Here is a 21,031-nt window from a genome sequence, read left to right on the forward strand (position 1 = left end):
CCCTCTCTAATTCACTCTCTCTCTGTTCCCTTTCACCCTACCTGCCTTACCCAAAACCCACTATCATGTGCTTATCCTAGGAGGTCAGGAGTTGAAATTTTTTTCACGTGAAAGAATGGCCTCACTAAATAATTGCAGGATTGCCAGTGTAAGCTGTCTGAACATAGCTGGTTCCAGCATTAATAATTGGTTCCATCACAATTAGTCAATGGCTAATTGGCAAGATTAAGTACACAGTTTACCAACAAGATTGATCTGGATTCCACTTACCAGGAAAGGGAAGAAACCAAAGGAGTCCGTAGCAACTCCAGGCTTCATCAAAATGTCATGTTCATACTAAATCACTTGGCATTGCTCCAAAATTACATTTCTCCATTGTGTACAAACCAGATTTGACATGCCAAGAATAGACAATTAAGAGATTGAGGCAAACATTACTCGATACATTACGTCGCTACATTTGTTTTAAGAACCTTCCATTTATTTGAATAGTGGCCTTTCTAGGAGGTAGCACTGGATGTTGCATTCCCAGTAAACAGCAAAATTTGAATGCATAAACATACAAATAGTCATGCAAACACAGTCTGATAGGTTCTCCCTTTGGACTGTCATTTTCTATTAGTGCTGAAATCTTCAGCTCCCAAAAATACATACACACAGGGTGACATAGGTCTTGCAGTATGTATAGGTCAGGAAGCTGGTTAAGAGAGAATGTGACAACCAGATCTTTTTTTTCTCTTTTTGCATGTGCTTCAGTCTTACTTCTAGCTGCAGCCTTTTAGATACTATTGAATTCAGAGTTCTTTTACATTGGAGACCGTAACTAGATAGCTCTAGGCTTACACATCAAGATTACATAAATCTACAAAACTACTTACTTAAAAGTATAATGGTTAAACCCTGAGAATATTACTCCTAGATGAGAGTATGTGAATGCAGAGATACAGATTAAATATGCACTTATTATGACTTTCTAGATTATTGTGCCTATTTATTCAGCAATAAATATGAATAAAATACTTGTCATTTTATTATTTAATTTTTATGTTGCTTGACAGTATTGAAATTGAGCACTGAAATAGTATAATAGTAAATAGCTCTACATGAACCCAGAATCTTGGATGTGTTAATATAGTTGTAGGTACAATGTTGATAAAACTGATGGTCATTATATATCAGTTAGTATGGCATATGCAAATTTAAAGAAGTTACTTTCTGAAAATTTGAAACTCTTTATAACTAGACCTAAAAGTGGGTTATTTATCATAGTAGTATTCAATTTTTAAGTACTATTTGGGCAAGTTAGCTGGATAGAAAGGACACAACAGTAGGAGACACTGGCTGATACTGAGACTTTAAAATGCTTAGACATATTTGTTACAATTTAAAATCTATGCTTCATCTGCTGAAGTTAAAAGAAAACAGGCATAGAGTATTCAACCTTCTGAGCTGAAACAATGCTGCCCATTAAGCCTGCAAGTCTTATACAGCCTATTCTATTTGTAGGATCTTAAACTTTTCTCTTTTTAACTCTTTACCTTCCTTTTCCTAATATGTGCATTATTAAATTTTAAATTAGCGTATTGTACTGATTTATAGATGCTTTCAGACTGTGTGTAGGATTTTAACATATTCATACAGAAATATTGGGCAAAAACCTATACGCCTCAGCAAAGCTGCCTAAAACCTGGCTTTGACCTTTTCATTATGTATAATGACTTTCAAAGACGTATGGATACTTCAATCTAAATCCAGATGTGCTTTGACTTGTTGTGGAAAATCACCTTTCAGCTCTTCTCTTCCTTAATCAGCTCTTTGACCACTTACTTTTTTCCTGTAAAATACAAGAGCCACCAAAAAGCATGTATTTTCTGCTTTACAGGTAGGGCTAATTCCATATGAAGGCAAGAAGAGGAAGAAGAACGGTGGTAATTTTTTTTTTTTTTGCATGCTTTTGTGTTTCATGAAACAACAGAATTTGTGGCAAGCTGTTTAGAGTATGGTTATATATAGGTATGTGTATATATATATATTCAGAGGAAGAAAATGGAAAGCATGCATTTTACTAGATAAGGGACATTTTAATGCTATTAATCTTGACGTTGGTTCTCTAAGCCTGGACTAATGTTTTACTGAATTCTACAAATCTAGAAGTATTTCAGGTTTGAGCAACTTAATTGTGTTTTTGAACTAATACTTTAAAGAGTAGTATATGCTGAGAAATGTATTTTTGTGGAATACTAATGAATACTTTACAAAGTGTATGATACAGCTTTTTGCCATGTTTACAACAGGTAAATATAAGCAATACATCATGACATTGGTTTATTTACTTTGAAAAGTATATATTTTGAATTAAGATGCCACTATTAAAAATGTGAAACATACTAGGACCAGATAACACTAAACATTGTGAGGTTTTTTTTTTTTGAGATTGGGTTTATCAGTGACACTGGAATTAAAGATAAAGAATGTGCTTTTTTTTCTATTTTTTTGGTTGCTGTACCGTTGTATTTACTAGCAATTGGTTATTTTAAGACGTTGTAAAGTGTCAAACAATGGAGAAAATGCCTAAGGCAACAAATACCACAAAACTATAATGATAAGTGCTCTCTCTGTATTTTTTTTAGTTACTTTGGCCCCTCTACTAAAAATGTGAGTGCTGCTTAAGTATGCAGTAGAAGAAGCAGTTGGATTTTTTCCTCTTTTTGTCTCCTATAGCAGAAACAAAGTGACATCCAGCTTTTCTGTTGGCTTTGCTGCTTAGGTGTGCTTAGTATGTGGGCACATGCATATAAATAATTCCCTTTTTATGTTGTTTTTGCCAAAGTGCCCTCATTTGAGTGACATTTTTGCTCCATTTACATCAATGTTAAAATTTCCATTAACTTCCCGAGGGCTGGGATTCCACCTGTTTCGTCTAAGTTCACTATAGTTCAGTCTCATGTATTTAAAAGCATTTATATTTTAATTGCTTCAGTGGAAAGCAGTTGTTGTGACCGGCAAATCTTGCAGAGGGCAGAAAGGATCATCTGGCAAAGAACAATGCCACATAAGGGCTTACACAACAGAACAGAAATACTGAGCACTACATTCAGTGAGAAATTGTGTGGTAAGGGGCGTTTCAAATGAATCTCCTTTTACAAAATTTTTTTTCAAATAGGATACTGCTGCTTTTAAAGAGTTTTGTCCAAGCTTACAGCTTCATTCCTGCATATGTGTTGTTGTAAGCAACAGTTTAAAATGTGGGTCTAACGAGATGGAGACAAATCTGTTAACACTGCATAGACAGAGTGAATTATGCAACTTGGCTGGTTTGGATATCTAATCATGACAAAAAAAGAAACAAAGGGTGACAGTGAGTGTTAGGAATAAAGAAAAGGTTTCTACAAAAATAAGTCAGTGCTTTAGTCGCCCGATTCTCTCACCTTTCCCCCCTGCATCTTGCCTGCAACTGCAGTTGTAGTGAAAGCTGTTCAGTGGAGCAGTTTCGCCTTGGCACAGGAGGTGGAACACTCTCTGCATGTCTGTGCTAAGTATGGCTTCAAACCTAAATTTCTGTACTTTCTGCTTCTTGGTGTATTTGCCTTGACTCTTTCCTGGATCCAGGTCTAATTCTGTCTTCTGTGCGTTGTAGCTAAACTCTGAGATAGTTGGAAAAATGTGTTGCTGCAAAGACAAGATGGGGTATCATCCATTTGCTGCTGGTGCTTCAGATTAGATTATCAGTTTTTCCAGTACTTCCCAGATTTAAAGCAGATAAGATAATGTATAGACGTTTTCTCCTGGAGTGCATCAGTGACTGCAGGTGAAGAAGTGTTTGGGATTTCTAAGTTGTTTGTGGCAACAACAGATGTTTCACCAGTTGTGGCTTTGCTTCTTATATTATGGGAGGCAGAGAGAAGCCATTTTTGGGGGGTCACGGCAGAGGTTTTTAAACAGTAAGGTTTTTCTTGTTCCAAATTTTCACATCACTAGCCATTTGAACAGTTTTTAATACTGTGAAGAGTGTTGTCCATAAATCCATATGATGGCAGTCCCTCCTGTGGTGCTCCTCAACTAGTATAAATCACTGTAATTCCTTTGATTTATGTGAACTGGAATAATCCTGTTTAGTTGAAGATCTGGCCCAGAGTACAGGAAGCGTATGTGTTAGTCAGGGAAGGTTGTAGCAGTTTCTAATTCTCCTACTGACTGCTTTCATGCAGATGTGGAGTGTTTTTTAAAGTTGAGATGGTCTAAAAAAGATATTTAGTTTTCTGTTTGTAGTGTCAATATTTTGGTAAGTGAAGCAACATCCTTGGTTTAGGAATTGTTTCATTATTGCTTCACAGGAAATGAAGGCCCTATTTGAGTCTGGACCTTGAAGCAATACTAAAATTTTAAGAGGCAGAAATATTTCTTTAAGGGATAAACTGATTGTATGTGCAAATTTTTATGCAATTAAAATGCTTAGCTACTTCAGAACTTATATTTGATTGAAATTAATGAGACCGTTTATATTCGTGTAAGGTAGATGAATCCAGGTATTTAGGACATGTAAAATAAAGTAAAAAAATTTTAGAATTTTGTAGCTTGAAAGAGCAATGAGAAATGTAGTTCTCAAACAAAAAAAATGATGATGCCTTTCACTACAGCAGAGCTTTTACAAAGCATCTTTCAACAGAGGATCTTACAATTCTGCTTCAAACACAGAATTACAAGTCAACATTGAAGCCTTTGTCAAATGAACAGTCTGAAGGAGAAGAAGAGTGCTCCGATGATCTGTCAGCTGTGGGATTGGGCTCTTGCACCTCATTCTGAGAGGTAAGACAGCCTTACTTTCTATAATTTACACACTGAGCAAGCAAGAAGTGCGACTTGCCTAAAGTTACACCACAAGTCTGTGGCAAAGCTGTGGAATAAAACGCCCTAGCAGATGCGTACATAAGCTGCAATTTCATCTTTCTCTCGTTGATTCTAAGTTGGGAAGAACAACAACTGTTTTGAAATTCATACCAGGAAGATAATCACGTCTTTCCATGGGATTTGTTGGTTATCCTGGCTAGTTATCTTGATTGAAATGAGGAAACACATTCCAAAATCTAGTGAGTGGGTGGGAGGATTTGGGGTATGGGGATCTGGGGGTAGAAGAAAGTTTACCCTATGAATTTTCTGATCTGAAGACCAATCGGCTAAATTGATGTTAAGCTGATAAATATTCATATGACCACCTTCCTTTTATCCTCCCCTGTCAGAATGATTCAACTAGAAAAAGGTAAAATATGTCTTGGACATACATATATATAAATTATATATGTAAGCCCTAATCTCTATCTTCTGTATATCTGTTCCTAATCATTTTACTTCTCTCTGTCCTTCTATCTGGTTCATGTCTTTAAAATGCAATCTGAAAAACTGCCACAAGCACACTTGGAGAACCTGACAAAAGTGCAGTTTGGCACTTTCAGATAAGAGCCAATGGCAGTGCTCAGTCTCATAATTTCATCACAGACAGATGGTATTACAAATGCAAGAGCATTCAGGTTTGTAAATGATAGATTTTAAAAGGCAAAACAAATTTCCGTAATTCACTGTGCATTACAGCATCAGTGCCATAAATAAGTGTACTCTCTTGTTTTTTTGCGTGGTTGATTTTTAAATTTATGATGAAGTATATAAAAGTATATAAAATTAAAGTATGCTTACACTGAAAAGATAAAAGCTAGTTTCTGCCAGTGTAATAATGTACATAATTGGTTCTTCACAGCTAGAAACTAGATACTCTTTCATTCATGCCTTCATACCATGGCTGTCTAATTTATGGAACTGTTGGAGGGGGGGCTTTTCAGAGAGGTAGGGGGAAGGAGAAAAAACCCCTAAACATTTCTTACATTGTTACCTGAGTTGGGATATACATATATGACTATGTAAAATCTGTGTCTGGGTGGCTGTTTGTTCTTTCTTGCAGAGTATTCTGTGCTCAGAGTGGGAGGGTCACACTGTGTGACTAATAAGGACAGAGCTGCATCCCCCTCTACCACTCTTTGGAGACTCACTCCAGCAACTCCTCGGCACTACAGCAGCCCTGTACAGGCATTTTCAGTGCTTCTGGGGGGACAGACCAATAAAAAAATTAAAGGTAAGCCACTCATTTTTTGTAGTCAATTATCTAAACGTCTTACATGTGCACACTCACACATACTACACTATTCTTGGCTTGTTTTGTGGTGTTTTTGGTTTTGATTTCCAAAATTGCCATTTAAGTTTATCACTGCTAGTATTAACTATGGTTTATATAAACATGATGGATACCGTAAGTTTTTAATGTACTGCAATCAGCCTGTGCTATAGTATTCTGCTCATGATTGTGTAAATACATTGTATATGCGAATGGGTGACTATAGGTATATGCTAAGATATGCTAACAAAAACAGCCCCGCTAAATGAGCAGTAATTTACAAAACTGATTAAACTGTTGCGAGTGGCCACAATGCTGATTGTGCATATATTTACATTTAAAAACCTACCTCTTAGTGTGCGTGTCCTTGTAATTAGCACGCGTGCCGGGTGGCCTGCATGCGGTTGGTGGGAGCGCGCTGGTGAGTGAGCAGCGGCACGGGCGGGCAGTGCCCTGCGGGGAGGGGGCACCGCGCCGGCCGAGCTCTCGGGCAGAGCCCGGGGATGCCGCGGGCCGACTCCCGGCCGGATGGGGCCAGCTCACCGCCCCCGGCGGCCCCTCACCTGCCGGCCCGGCGCAGGTGCCGCCGCAGCGCCCCGCGGCACAGGGGCTGCCCCGCTCGCAGGCGCCGCCGGCCCGGGAGGGCTCCTGGCCCCGCTCCGCCCCGGGGCTGCGGAGGAAGCGGCGGCGGGCGCCGGCCCCTCGCTTGCTCCCCGGGCTCCCGGCGCCGCAGGCAGGGGCCGGGGAGACGGGGCGGGCCCGGCGGTGGGAGCCCGCAGCGCAGAGCCGAGAGCCGGAGAGCGGATCCGGCAGCGGGGCGGGGGCGCTGCCCGGGCGCCCGGGAGAGCTGCCCGCTTGCCTTCCCGCCCGGAGCGCTGAACCCTCCCTCCGGCAAACGCGGCTCGATCCAAGAGGAACGAAGCTGCCGGCACTGCCGAGTTGAGGCTGTGCTGGCGAGGGCTCGGTCGCTCCACGGGCGCCCTGTAGGCTCCGGTGCGCCGGTTGTGCGAGGGAGCGGAGCCTCCCGGAGCAGCCGGCGGGAGAGGACCCAAGCCCGGAGGTGCGGCGGCAGCGAGGGGCTGGCGGTATTGGTGATCAGAGCACTTCAGAAAACCAGACCTCTGGAGCGGCAGCTCTACTGAATTCCCGATGCCTGCTTGGAAAGCAGGTGCAGGAAATTAAACGATAATTTATTTGAACATGTATTCGCTTTGCTGCTGGTGGGAAGGCTAGAAAAGTTAATCACGATGTAGTTGTTGTCAGTACATGACAGAATAGCTCTGATGATGAATAAGGTGCTTTGCGGAAATAATTATAAAAATTGCACATTTTTTTCCTTTTTTTGCAGAAAATGTGATTAGAAAAATATTAGACACTTTCTGTGTTTCATTAAATTCATGTGTATTTATACATCGCAGTTGGCTTAGAAGGAAGCTTTTGTCCCCTAGTGACAGTATCAGTTTATGTGGTTGAAGTCTGTACTTTTGTGAGATTTAAACTGTAAATTCAATATAGGCTGTTCTAGGCACTTTGCAAGGTGCAGAAATATGGCATTTTGGTTTCTTTCGTGGTTAAGCTCAAAAAATAGCATGTTGTCTTTGTTCAATTTGAGGACTACTTCAGCAGTCACTGAAAGTGTTGTGACACCAAGCAGTTTAGCTAGTATATTGAAAATTGAAAAATAAATTGGGGAGAAGTATAAAAGAAAATTAGTAATTACTAATGAAATTAACATTCACTACCTTTACAATTAATAGCTCCAAGTTAGTATTTCTGAGATGTTACTTCTGAGTCTATTAATAAAGAGCTAAAAAGGAGTATATTTATGATTTATTTCTAGACTGAAATAAATCTCTTTTTTGTAGCTCCTTAGACAGATAAATGATACACTTGTATGTGACTAGCAACTTCCTCTTCACAGTTAAGAAGTCCTTGTTTGTAGTTTTCTGACAGCGAGAAGACTAAGACGAGATTGTTCTGAATATGCTTATTTTTTGTTGCAGATTTGTAGCTGTTTGTTCACATGTGTCCAGGGGGAGATGAAGTACATCGGACCCTGCATAGTTTGGCTTTGTATGGCAGCCTTCCTCCTTCCTGTTTCTACTTCTGTGGCTGTCAGTGACCAGACAGGTACTTCCACTTTTGTTGCCCATCACAGACTAAAGGTGTAAATCTCAGTACAGAAAAATTTTTAGCAAATAACAACAGCACACAGAAAACAAACATAAAAACAGATAAAAATATACAAGATTGTTTTAAATCTCCTTTCTGAAATGTCCTAAGTTGGAAGCAGTTCCAAAGCAGCCTTTCTGCTTCCTTGGAAGATTCATATTTGGAGGTAGTTGTAGTTCCTAGGAGTTTTGTTTTGTACTTTTCCTACCATACAAAACAAGACAAATAAGTCAGAGCTGCAAAACCTTCGTGAACAAAATCATGAGGCTTTATTAGAGCAGACCACTTATCACATTGACCTAAACAATCTAATGCTCATGTTAACCACACCTGTATGTAATCCCTAGACTGGGTTATACATTTCACACATGCAGAGTTAAAAAAATCTTTTTCCTAAGAAGATGGGGGAAAGGAATGGAGTGATATTGTTTAACTTAAAAGCTGTTACCTGTCTTCTGCAAATTTTCTCATATTTCTCTGTTTTCTCCTTTCTTTACTTTCCACATGTTATCTAGTGTTCTCAAACTCTACGTTAACTCTCCAGAATGCAGTAAATTCTGTCTTAAGGACACATCATATGTGCTTGTCAAACAAGGCACGTCAGTTTTTTAGAATTGTTCAGCCTCAGCATGCACTTCAACATATTTTAATTTTCCTACAATTATTAGCAAGGAGAACATGCTTATTGCTATTTAAATTGAGTTGGGTTTTTTCTCAAAAATAAAATTAATTCCTAGTAATGCGGTTCCTTTCCATAAATCTTATGAAAGATAATAGAAACTACACACACAGAGAGCAACTTTGAATCTCAAAAACTCATTTGAAACTCAGGCCCAAGAAATTTTAAAAGTCCATGACTAGGAAAATAATCCTTTTACTGCCCCTGGAAACTATAAGTAGTAATAATGAATAAATAATAAGTGTAATGTGTGGGTTCTGAGGTAATAATAATGCATTGTGAAGCGTCTGAACTTAAGTTGAAGTCTTTTTCCCCTTTGTATTTTTAGGGCATTGAGGCTAAGTGCTCTACTGATGAATTATTCTTAACTCCTCTGAGAGAGCGAGCCTACATCATAGCTGTGAAATCATTCTGTCTGAAAGAAGAAATACATGTTTTATTCTGTCATTGTTAGGTGGTGGTTGCAGAAGAGAAGTTTTCAAAGTGCTAAAATGATGTGAGTGCAGAAGGTTCCCTAACTACATAGATTGAAAAATATTAAAACAAAATTTCAGGAAACATTGTGTCTTTTCTTTTATATATATATTTTTTTTTCCTAATGAAATGATGCCTTAGTAGATGTTGGGTCAGCCACAGAAGATGTGGCAGATACACTGAACTGTCAATAAACAGTGTATCTGAACTGTGCCTTACATTCTGTTAGAAGTTTGTAGCTAAGCAGCCAGCAGCGAAGTTGCAGTTTTCCTTAGCCTGACGGCCCCAAATGGATCAAATATGGGCCCGATTGAACTGCTAGGAAGAAGAGGAGAGATTGAATCTCTCCTGTGAAATAACTGACGGTGTGCAATTGAGAGAGGCTTCTTCGGTTTGTGGTGGTACAGGCAGATGGTGAGGAATAACAAGTAGATAGCTGCCAGCTTGAGCAGCTCTGCCAACAGCAGGTGTGTGAGTTAAGCCCAGAGTTAAACTCCAGTTGATAACAGGAAAGAGGCTCTACTGGAGTTTGTAGGGATGGTTACCGTCTAAAAAGAAATACAAATTATAGACCAGAAAGCAGGAGTTGGGAAAGAATGGACCCAGTGACGGAGCAGCGGTAAAAGTGGTACAGCTCTTTCTGTCAAACTTTTGTTAATCTGCTCTGTTCACTTGAACCGAGTGCTCTGTGTTGCTAAGTTGTCTTGTTCCAGTTTGATAATTTGTATGCAGATGAATCTGTAACAAATTGGAAACGTGCTTACTTCAAGAAGAGAGTAATATCTAAAGGGTTTTTTTGTTTTTCTGTCTTGCATTTGGTCGCTCTTTCTTGGGCCTTTTTTCCCCTCCTGTGTACCAGTTCTGTTTGAATCAGCATCTGTCCTTCAATATCCGCATAGATGACCTTTTTGGTTTGCTTCCTTCAACAACGTATGCATAGCATTTATTTCTCTGTGCTAATATGAAAGCCTTTCCAGCAAAGCACACTTAGGTAGAATCTGAGACTATTGTATTTACATCTTGAAATTTCTCACCTGATCTGCTTTAATCTAAAGGAATGGCTTCAAATACATGGAAAAGTGTAAACTAGAGTTAATTTGAGGTTGGTGAGGGAAAGAAGTGTGTTAGGGGAAGGATTAACTTGTGTGCATATGTAGGGGAGAGCTTTCAGAGCAGGCATGCTGAATATACTTTGTGACTTACTCATTGGGCCAATATTGTAATAAATAAATAGCAGTGTTGAAAAAGAGTCAGAGGCTGAGAGAGTATGCTGGATCTTCTCGGAGCAGTCCTCCTTAGGCTCTGAGGGTGCCAGTATGCATTAGATTCACATCAAGGATTTCTTTCAGTTCTCATGTTTTGATATGCTGAATGTTCATTAGAAGGAAGCACTCTCTTCTCATGATGGAGTATAGCAAATCTGAGGGGAGAGGGCTCAGGAGTTTTCCACAGGCATATTTTTGATCTGACTTCAAGAATACTTTCTTCATGTTGTCAACTTATTATTATTGAGAATATTTGGGGTTTGAGGGTGAGCATAAACTCTTTCTGTAGTGACACATGAAGTTCTAATCTGATCATTCCTGAATGCTTTATATTAAGAATATTAATATTCTGACTCATTCCCAGATCATTGCTTCTTTTTCAACTTTCTTTTACAATTACTGTTTTTTAAAGTCACATGCTAATCCATGAAAAATGTAGTATAAACAAAGTCCTGGGACTGTCAGGCATGGTGAATTTATTGCCTTTTGACATGGAATGTGTTGTGAAAAGTATTGGCTATGGATCATAATATTAGATAGGCACTTTAACCCAAGTACAGTGAGTGGTTTCAAGCAAGCAAATCAGTTCAGCTTTTTGGTTTTAGTGTTTTAGTACAGCTAGATATTTCTCAAAATCAAGATAGTGACTCTACAGTAACTCTCATATACAATGTATTCATATTCCTGATATTCCCATCCAACTGGGCCTTGAATATTTTCAGGGATGGGGCATCTACCACCCCTCTGGGCAACTTGTTCCAGTGTTTCACCACCATTATGTAAAGTCTAGTCTAAATCCAACCTCTTTTAGTTTAAAACCATTACTCCTTGTCCTGTCACAACAGGTCTCATAAAAAGTCTGTCTCCATCTTTCTTACACGCTCCCTACCTGGAAGGCTGGAGTAAGGGATCCCTGGAGCCTTCTATTCTCCAGGCTGAATGACCCTAACTCTTGGGAGAGATGATCCAGCTCTCTGATCATTTTTGTGGCCTTCCTTTGCACCTGCTCCAGCAGGTCCTTGTCTTTCTTGTGTTGGGGCCCCAGAGCTGGATGCAGTACTCCAGGTGGGGGGTGGGGGGGTGTCTCATGAGAGCTGCTGGGCAGAATCACCTCTCTTGACCTGCTGGCCATGCTGCTGGGCAGAATCACCTCTCTTGACCTGCTGGCCATGCTTCTTTAGATGCAGCCCAGGATATGATTGGCTTTCTGGGCTGTGAGCACATACCATCAGCTGATCTCCAGGTTTCCATCCATCAGTATTCTCAAAGCCTCTTTGTCAGGCCTGCTCTCAATTCCTTTATCCCCAAGCCTGTTTTGATACTGGGCATTGCCCTGATGCAGGTGCAGCACTCATGAGGTTGTTGAACCTCACAAGATTCCCATGGGCCCAATTCTTAAGCTTGTCTAGCTCCCTCGGGATGACATTCTGTCGTTCAGGAGTGTCAACTGCAACACTCAGTTTGGTGTCATCTGCAAATTTGCTGAGGGTGCACTCAATCCCTTCATCTAAGTCATTAATTAATTAAATTGGTCCCAAATGGAGCACTACTTGTCTCTGATTTCCATCTGGATATTGAGCAGTTGACCACTCCCGTCTATGTGACTGGCCAACCAATTCTTCATCCACCAAGCAGTCCACACATCAAATCTGAATCTCTCCAGTTCAGAGATATTGTGGGGACCATGTCAAAGGCCTTGCAGAAATCCAGATGACTTCCATAGCTCTTCTCTTGTCCACTGATGTAGCCACTCCATTGTACAAGGCCACTGAGTTAGTCATGCAAGACTTGTCCTTGGTGAAGTGGTGCTGGTTGTCCCAAATAATATGAAGTCCTGTTTTTCACTACTTACTCTTCATCATGGGAGAACATAGTTCTCCAGGGGTCTAGCATGAATATCCTAATCCTTGAACTCCATTGCTCAGATTTCTTGTTTCTGCCTGCCAATGCTGTTATGTTACTTCATAACCATCTAAATAGCAACCAGACTTGAAGATGACTTCTTTACTGTATCTTGTTTCCTTCATTCTTCCCATCCTTGTCTTAATTAGCATATATGTTGTAATCTAATATGATCTTCTTTACAGAATACAACGACGGAATACAAAAAAATCACATCGTATTTCCTGGTGCCTGTATACTTGAGGCTACAGATATGTAGGAAATCTGAATTCTTGACCTTATTTGACAGCAAGCCAGCTGGGTCTGCTTATCTTCAGTATGAATACATTTGAGGTGGACTCACTGGATGTCATTGCTGACATTTGCAAGTGTGTGGCAAGCTCTGAAGAGGTTGTCTTTGTCTGTGTGTTTAGGAAGCCTGATGCAGTAAGAATACGAGAAAAATCTTGGGTAATACAGGTTTCTGTCTGAAGCTTGAGTCGACACAGGGTATGGGTATATGTTAGGCTGGGCTTTGCTGTTTGGCTGCATTCATTAGGCTGGTCATGGTCACTGATGGAAGCTTCAGTGCCCTTGCAAATGTGCATGTCAGTGGTGCTAGATGACAGCAAAAACTTCACCTGAATGTGAAGTTTAATTATAAACTAGCACATGGGTAGTTGTAAAGTGAATCTAGCCATTACAGGTTACACTTGATCTGGAGAAGTCTAGCCTGCCTATTGGAAGTTACAGTTCCCACTCAGGAAGTGCACACAAGAGATATCTGTAAGATGGAGACTGAAGCACACACCAGAGTCTCTTCTGTCCTTGTTTGCATGGACTGGAAAGCTGAGCGTGGTGCCTAGATGGAAGTTGCAGTGCGCTTCAACAAGTGTCCTGATCATTCCAGGAGTAGTTTGGAACACGCTTTTACGCTTTTGCATGTTGCAACAGATATATCTGGAGGCAATGCCCTTTTTTTTTTTTTTTTTTTTTTTTTGCAAAATGCTGTTAGAAATCAAACGAAAAATTCTTACTATCATTACTATCATCTTACTGGAAAGAGAGAAGGCAATGATCTGTGATGTACCTGCTTGGTCTGCATAAATTAATATTTTCACAATTATTAGATTGATTTTATATTAATGAGCTCATAGCTAGAACTCATTGATTTATGAAGGTCAAGGTCTAATTTTTCGTATGGGTAGGTGAACTTGTTAATTTATAGGTAAGTTAACTTGACCTTTGATATCACAGGTTTAATATTAATTTTTTAGTTCAATCCACACAGATGCAGTTTTATCATGTGCAGAGCAATCTAGTGTATAAACATAAGCTTGTTCTTCTTACTATTTTATTAATTTTATAGTAATGTATTTTAACAGGCCAGGTAGGTTCATGGTTTCCATTGCTCCTTTCCTTTCGTGAATATCTTCATGCAGACCTTGTTGTTCAGCTACCCACATGTTAAATGGGCAAACTGTCTGTTTTGTCTCAAGCTAAAAAAAATTTAAGGATCTGCTAGCAATACTAAAAATCGTGGAAGAGATTAACTATTAAGGCAGTAGTTGCAGAAAGAATTTTCATCAGTCTGTTGTAATGAAGGTTGTCAGTCTTGGCATGGAGAGTTGTTATTTGAGAGTTTTCCCTTAGCTCTCTGGTAAAAGGAATAACATTGAACTAAAGGTGTGCATCAGCAGCGTGCGATAGAAGATTCACCGTAACTCTTTCATTCTTCTGGGGATGCGGAATACAAACAAATAACTAACACTTAAATGGCCTGTCTGTGCTGTGGCTGCTATGCCACTGATAAAAATAGGTCCACAGTCCAGTCTGTGGCATGTGAGGAATCATTGCTATCATCTGGATAGCACAAAAATTAAGGCTTGCAGTCTTTATTTGGACTTGGAAGCAAGTGGCTGTGGGGAACAAGCTAGAACTTTGTAGTCTTTCACTGCTCAACACTCATGTAAGTTAATGCTGAAAAAACAAAGCATACTTGTGTCCCAGCTTCTCTAAAGCTTACATCAGTTTAGGATAAAATCAGCAATAAGTACTATCTGTCTGCTCTTATTATAAGTACTGTCAAGAATTTAACCAAAAAGAGAACCTGCTTTGAAATACGTTGAATATTTTTGAAAGAAACCCTTGGTAGAAAACATGTAGATTTAAGAAAAACATCTGTCCACATATGTCTGACATTCTTTTGTAACTTCAGACATAAATGGCTTCCCTTACTCCAGCTTATTTCTTGGAGCTATACGTATGTAAATCTACCCTAACGACATTCATTGTTTTAGAGTAGCTGTATATAGAGGTCTATAGTTTAATAATCTATATGTGATTGAAGGTTGAGGCCAGAGGGCTTAAGGTGAACCTGTTTCTGTCCCATACTGTATGTGTATACATCAACAGGTGTATTGAAATTGCTATGTCACTATGTAATTCCAGCAAATGCTTTTCTCACTGTATAAAACTTCCTGCAAACCAAGAATGATGAAGGATTTCACTTCAGAGTTTCCAATGTGAATATTCTTTACAGTTCAGCATCTTTTCTGGGGAAAGGGAATTTACAGAGTTTTTCATGCATATGTTTCATCTCATTTGTCATGAAACTCTATCTGTATAGGGAAAAACATGCACATACTGGTATTTATGGATCTATAAGAGAGAAAGAAAAAATTTACTCTGTTAGCACCTTAGAAGTAAATTAATTTATCTGTGATGTTACTTGTAGTAGTAAATTGTAGTTGTAATTGTAATTGTACATGTGAAGGACACGGAACTTAATGAATCTTACCAGAAAAAGTGTTTTGCCCAGTCTATTCTTTAAATAGTTGACAAAGCTTTCGTTAACCATATTATCCGGAGGTGTCTTCATACCAGTATTACATAATCTAGTTTCACTTTTACTAGTTATTTCCAGTTAGTCATTCTTAATCCAGATCAAATACTGAAATCTATTTAATAGCATTAAAGAGTTTTGAAGTATAAAATGCTTTCTACGTGCCTACAGAATGAATGACAAATTTCACATGCTTTAAGATTACAAATATAGCTATTTTGAATACCAGTGTTTGGTCTGGATGCCCTTATGAAACATTTAAATATAGATGATTTCCAGGTTAATGGTAGGACATTCCTTATATTTTTCATTGAACTAATGCTTCAGAAAGTGCTTTGACCTTCACTGTTCAGCAGCTTCAGATACACCTCGGACATCTTTTTAGTTGCATCTGCTCTCAAAGCTCTGTCCTTGATAAGTTTACAGGACAAATATCATAACTTTTCATCTTTGATTTGCAAGTTTTATTAGGATTTAGCAGGGCTATTTGCAAAACTTGTTAAATAGCAAACCTTATTTCCGACCCCTGCACAAAGTGACATTTTTCTGTATTTCCTTCTTAAAAGTGGGCATTCCTATATATCTATTAAAGAAAAGCATAAAGGACTTCATGTAAGTAAGATATTCATATTAATAATACAGTGTCTTAGCTAAGGGCTCAGTTAGATTTAACCTCAGTTTACTATGCTCCAAATTTTAGAACATTCTGTTTGTTTACCCAAATACTTTGGTTCAGACTTACTCCTCTACTTAATTTTCAAACTATTTTTTCCCTAAAATATAATATTGTTTCATATTCATTAATGGGGAAAAATATTTTCTAATAATACAGTGAGAAATACAAAAATAACTTGGAACAGATATTACTGCTTTATAGAGTGTTGTTAATGGAAGCAGTGTGGTAAGAATTCAATGGTTTTCTTCTGGCTGTATTGTTTAAACGAACTTTAACCAAAGGCAGCTGAATTAAAATGTGATACAAATTCTATCTGCTTATATTATTGGAAGTGCAGTATAAAATCTGCTCGTTTAGATTTTGTAGTTTGGTTTATTGCTGCTTTTCATATCCTAAAGAAACAAAAAGAAACATTCCTGTCAATATTACCATCACTCATGATAGTTTGTTTAATTCCTTCTAGTTTGTTCAGTTCCTGTTAGTTAGATTTTATGATAAACACTAAACTGTGTTCTCTTGAAGGTGCTGTGTGTCCTTTAATGAAAACAGTTGCCCGTAATCTCAAACAAATCAACAGAGACAGTCATGGTGTATCAGGTAAATGACTGAGCTAATACAGATATCTATATTAATTAACTAGTAATGATTATTGGATGTAATCATAGTCTTGTTGAAGCTGGCTTTAAAATTGAAAGGGTAGGACAGAATGCCATCCCCAAGCACCAAAAGCTGCTGCCGCTTTTCGGAAGGTGAGATTAAAATCAGAACGTGTTTTTCCTGGAAAGTATTGGTTCGAGTTTGGCAGTCACACTAATTTCCATGTTTTTTTCCAATCATCCTGCATTCTTATCAGTTCAGACGATAAAAGGAACTAACAAATGCATTTTTCAGGTTGCAAAGTCATCTACCAAGTGAATTTTGCATGAATAGTTTTAATAAAATGAGTATTGAAAATTTCTCGGACTTCAAGTTCTGCTTTTCAAAATAGCTTGTCAGTCTGTACTATAGAAATGCTAATATGCTTGCATTCAAGCATGCTAAAAATAATTATTTACTTATGGTTTTAAAATTCCATTAAATTGTATTGCATCGTGCCATATTTTGCAGGGTTTGATCTGGCAGAAAGCTTTTCTTTAAGGCAAACATCCTGTGGAGGGGAAAAGATCTGTTTTAAACTGGGAAGTGCACCTCTCATCAGAGATACAAGGTAAGATACTACTTTCATGCTTAGCTTTTAGAAGATATAGCTCAGACTCAATGCTAACTAATAAACTGAATCACTGAACATGTATCCAATGGATGCCACAGGAAGCAGTACAGCTGTTTTTAGACACTTTCAGTTTCTTCTGTGGGAAGGATTTTGGTTTTGGTATGCTTTTCTTTTGAAATTTGGGAGTATCTAGATAGTAAGCTAACTGTGAATAGCACTTTCTCAAGTCATGATTCTGATATTGAAAGTTCTACTGTTAGCGCATAAATATTTATAAAACAAAGGAAAGAAGTAACTTTCATGGTATGACAGGAAATATTATACTAATCTCCCCTCAGCAAAGTTGTCTGTCCTCTCTCTCGCTACTGCTAGCAACATTAAAAAGAGAGAGAGAATCACCATTTCCTTGAATGATTTTTTTATTTTCCTGGTGTTCACATTTTGCCTTTGAGCAGCAGCAGCATAGTGGGTTACTTAGTGCAGAGAAGAAAATAGGCAAAATCCTGTTCTGGCACAGGGGGGGATGAAAAGCAGAGGCTTCATGAAAAATCAAAAGGAGAGTGAAAGAGAGTAAGGCACAATTGGATTGGATGGACTTAAGTTTGCACAGAGAGAAGGAAATGTCAAGAAGCAGTTAGGAATGTAGTTTCAAGTTCCCTGTGCTCAGTGGAGAGAGAGGATCATCTCAGAGCTTCTTGGTTGAGATGTGCTCTGAGTCATGGGACTGTGGTTTCTGTACAGCGTGTTCCTGTGATGATGAGGGAAGCAACTCTATTCCCATGTTTTCAGGTTGGGTATTTTCTGTTGCAAGCTCCAGCTTGCCTAGTGAAAAAATACACCTGGTCCTCGGACTTCCCCTTTGCTTGGATCCTGGGCGTAGCAAAGAGGGACTGTGAGGGCCAGGGGGAAGGAAGAAGAGAATAACTGGAGGCACCCAGACACAAAACAAACTGATCTTCATGAGAGGAGCATGACTGAAGAAAGAATTTATCTACCAATTTAGAATATTTAGATTCTCTAAGTTTTTCTGATGTTAGATACTGTAAGTGCAAATTTTTATGCTTGTGTAATTCTGCAAAGTCAAACCAATCACTTTTTTAAAAAATACCTTTGACACTAGCTATTGAAAGAAAAATGGCTAGACAAAATTACTTGACATGAAGAGTGCTCTTCTTTTATTAAGACCTTTCCAGTATTATCCAGATTGTCTTTAGATGAGGAACAGGAGAAATTAGGTACCACCCATACATGTCTTTACTAAAAATATTTTGAGCGATTTTTAGTAAGAAAACTTTTCTTTAAAAAAAAAATTGTTTTTCACAAAGACTTTTTTTTTTCCAATGTATGGGAATTTGAGGAAAACATGAGACTACAGAAGAGTAGAAAAACAAGGCAATAATAAATGTGGAGCAATTTTCCTCTAAGAATAAGAAGCTAAGTGGTGCTAAGAAATGCATCTTGGGAGGTGACTTTATTTTGAAAACCAATGGCAAAAATGGAGTAGAGAGGCGCTAGAAATTGCAAAAGAGTGAATTATTTTAAATTCATATTACTTTGAGGTAAAATTCTTGATTCAAAGTGTTGATTTCTAAGGATTTCTGAGTGGTTTTGGAAGTGGTCTGAGAGGTGGTGTTGAGGTTAAAAAACATAAACCTTTTTCCTTGGCTTTATTTAGTAGGCTTGAATACTAATGCCTGTTTTTTCTTCTTTTGAAAACAGTTCATTATTGAAGGCAGTGAAAATGGGGAATTCACACCATGGCAGATAGCTGTGACCTAACAAAGCCCTAACTATTAGTGATTGCAAGGAAAGTCACAATGATTGTTGTGTTTGTGGGGTTTTTTGAGTTATATATTTTTTCCTATATTTTATCTCATCAGCTTTTTGAAAAGAGAGAAAAATGGCTAGTTGTTCTTCATTGTCAGTGTAACTTGGGCAGAGGCTAAAGAATTTCAATTAAGGGTAAACCTGGAAGGGAGGTGGCTTGGCTTTCATTGTCTCTTGGTTCTTATATTCCTCTCCGTCCCTGTTATTTTCTTCTGTGTATCCTCTTTAAAGAAAAAACTAAAGAGAAAATCTTTCTAGTTTCCCCTAAAAATATGCATATCTAACAGATGAAAAATTCAGCTGGATGAAGAAACTGAGATGATTATTAATAAAATGCATATCAGTGCTAATATATGAATATAGCTAGGCAGAAAAATGAATGTATTAGGCAGAAAATTATTATCATGTTATTGATGATAATAAGGTATAAGATAAGATTTTTAGTCAGCTTGCTGTGCAAGTAAGTAGTACCTCTTACATATATCTTCCTGAAAAATTAAAAGGGTTAAAAGTATTTTCAGTAACATTCAAGCATTGCAGAATTTCTGTTAAATCCTTGTTCTTCATGGCAATAATCTTGCTCATCCTGTATTAACCTTTCTTCACAGAAATGCATGTCATTAAAAAATGAATTCTATTCTTAATTATTTCAGTTTGTTAAATATAAAATGGCTTTCTGATATTGAGATAACACTTCAGAAAAATACTTTTTAAAAATTTTATTTAATGTGTGCTATTTTTTAAACTCTTTTGAAGTTTTAGGGTGATTTTTTAAAACAAAGGCAGTGGGCAGTCAGGAGCACAAAGCCAGGTTTTGGATTTTTACATGGTAGGTTTACAATGAAGGATAGCCAGAAACTTGGGTATCTGTCATCATAACCTTATAATTTACTATCTCAGTTACCCATGTACAACATCTTTTCATTATTTTTATTTAAACCTACTTCTTTTACATTATGTCAGGTTGTGTGGTTCCAGACCCCCTGTGTTATTAGATGGCTTTCAGGATCATTCTGCCTCAGAAAATATTTTAGTAGACGTGGTGTGCAGTAAGCAGCAGAACAGCGTTTGTTATCCATCCTGCAGGAAATTGAGAGTATCTGATTAAGCTGACTAGCAAGTATCAAGTATCTTGGCACATCTTCTCTTGCATTTCATTCATTCAGTTGTAGTGTGGGTAATAGAAAGCTATGCTGTGCCATTTTTCTTCTGTGATGCCATTTTGGTTTTTTTCAATGGACCTGGAGTAGTGTTTCACCTATTTATATGTTGTAAATAATTTACAATGCACTGTCAGCTTGGGAAATTGATTACGTTTATTTATGTTGGACTTCAGCTATAGGTCTTTATGTCTTTCTGTGATGGAGTTCTGTACGTATTTTGTCTTGTGATAGCAGATGGATAGCTTTTCTTCTGCGTTATGTAAATGACTGCTGATTTTTAATGTAATGCCAGTAATATTTTCCTGATTAAAACTGTGAATGGCTTATTGCAGCTCTTCATGGGCTTTAACAAAAGTTATTCCTGAAGAAAGTAGTGTAACTGAGTTTTGAGTCATAAAGAAACTCATAGTAAAGTACTATTAGGCAGACAGTCTAATTATGTAGTCATAATCACACCATAGAATCATAGAATAATAGTAATTATATCTGAACTTTTTTTTCTTTTTTTATCTCAACAAATACATTATAGAGTCATATTTCTTCTCCAGACTTTAACATGTACTGCCCATGTACTGTATTCCGGTGTGGCACAGAGCTTGCTGGCAAAGGAGCGCAGGACTTTGTGCCGATAACATTCCTTTAGACCTGCCAGCAGTATTTAGTACTCCTGGACATAAAG

The 21,031-nt window shown here is 38.1% G+C and overlaps 1 protein-coding gene across 7 annotated transcripts in view; it reads left to right on the forward strand.

Moving 5' to 3' along the window:
• The first annotated feature begins 5,966 nt into the window (after positions 1 to 5,966).
• Positions 5,967 to 21,031, forward strand: part of COL19A1 (collagen type XIX alpha 1 chain) — a 188,055-nt gene continuing 172,990 nt past the window's right edge. For 4 of the 7 annotated variants that reach the window (XM_042016398.1, XM_042016402.1, XM_042016400.1 and 1 more), the window contains exons 1-4: positions 5,968 to 6,121; positions 8,164 to 8,290; positions 16,675 to 16,749; positions 17,260 to 17,359. In XM_042016398.1, the coding sequence (XP_041872332.1) occupies positions 8,200 to 8,290; positions 16,675 to 16,749; positions 17,260 to 17,359 (266 nt within the window). In that variant the 5' untranslated portion in view covers positions 5,968 to 6,121; positions 8,164 to 8,199. Of the gene's footprint in view, positions 6,122 to 6,942; positions 7,329 to 8,163; positions 8,291 to 16,674; positions 16,750 to 17,259; positions 17,360 to 21,031 lie in introns of those variants that run through there. The other 3 variants (XM_042016401.1, XM_042016405.1, XM_042016399.1) reach the window with 3 other exon arrangements.

The sequence above is a fragment of the Corvus kubaryi genome, unplaced genomic scaffold (assembly GCF_017639235.1).
Source record: "Corvus kubaryi isolate FWS band 111438036 unplaced genomic scaffold, C.kubaryi_AGA036_p1.0 split3-73, whole genome shotgun sequence".
Classification (NCBI taxonomy): Eukaryota; Metazoa; Chordata; class Aves; order Passeriformes; family Corvidae; genus Corvus; species Corvus kubaryi.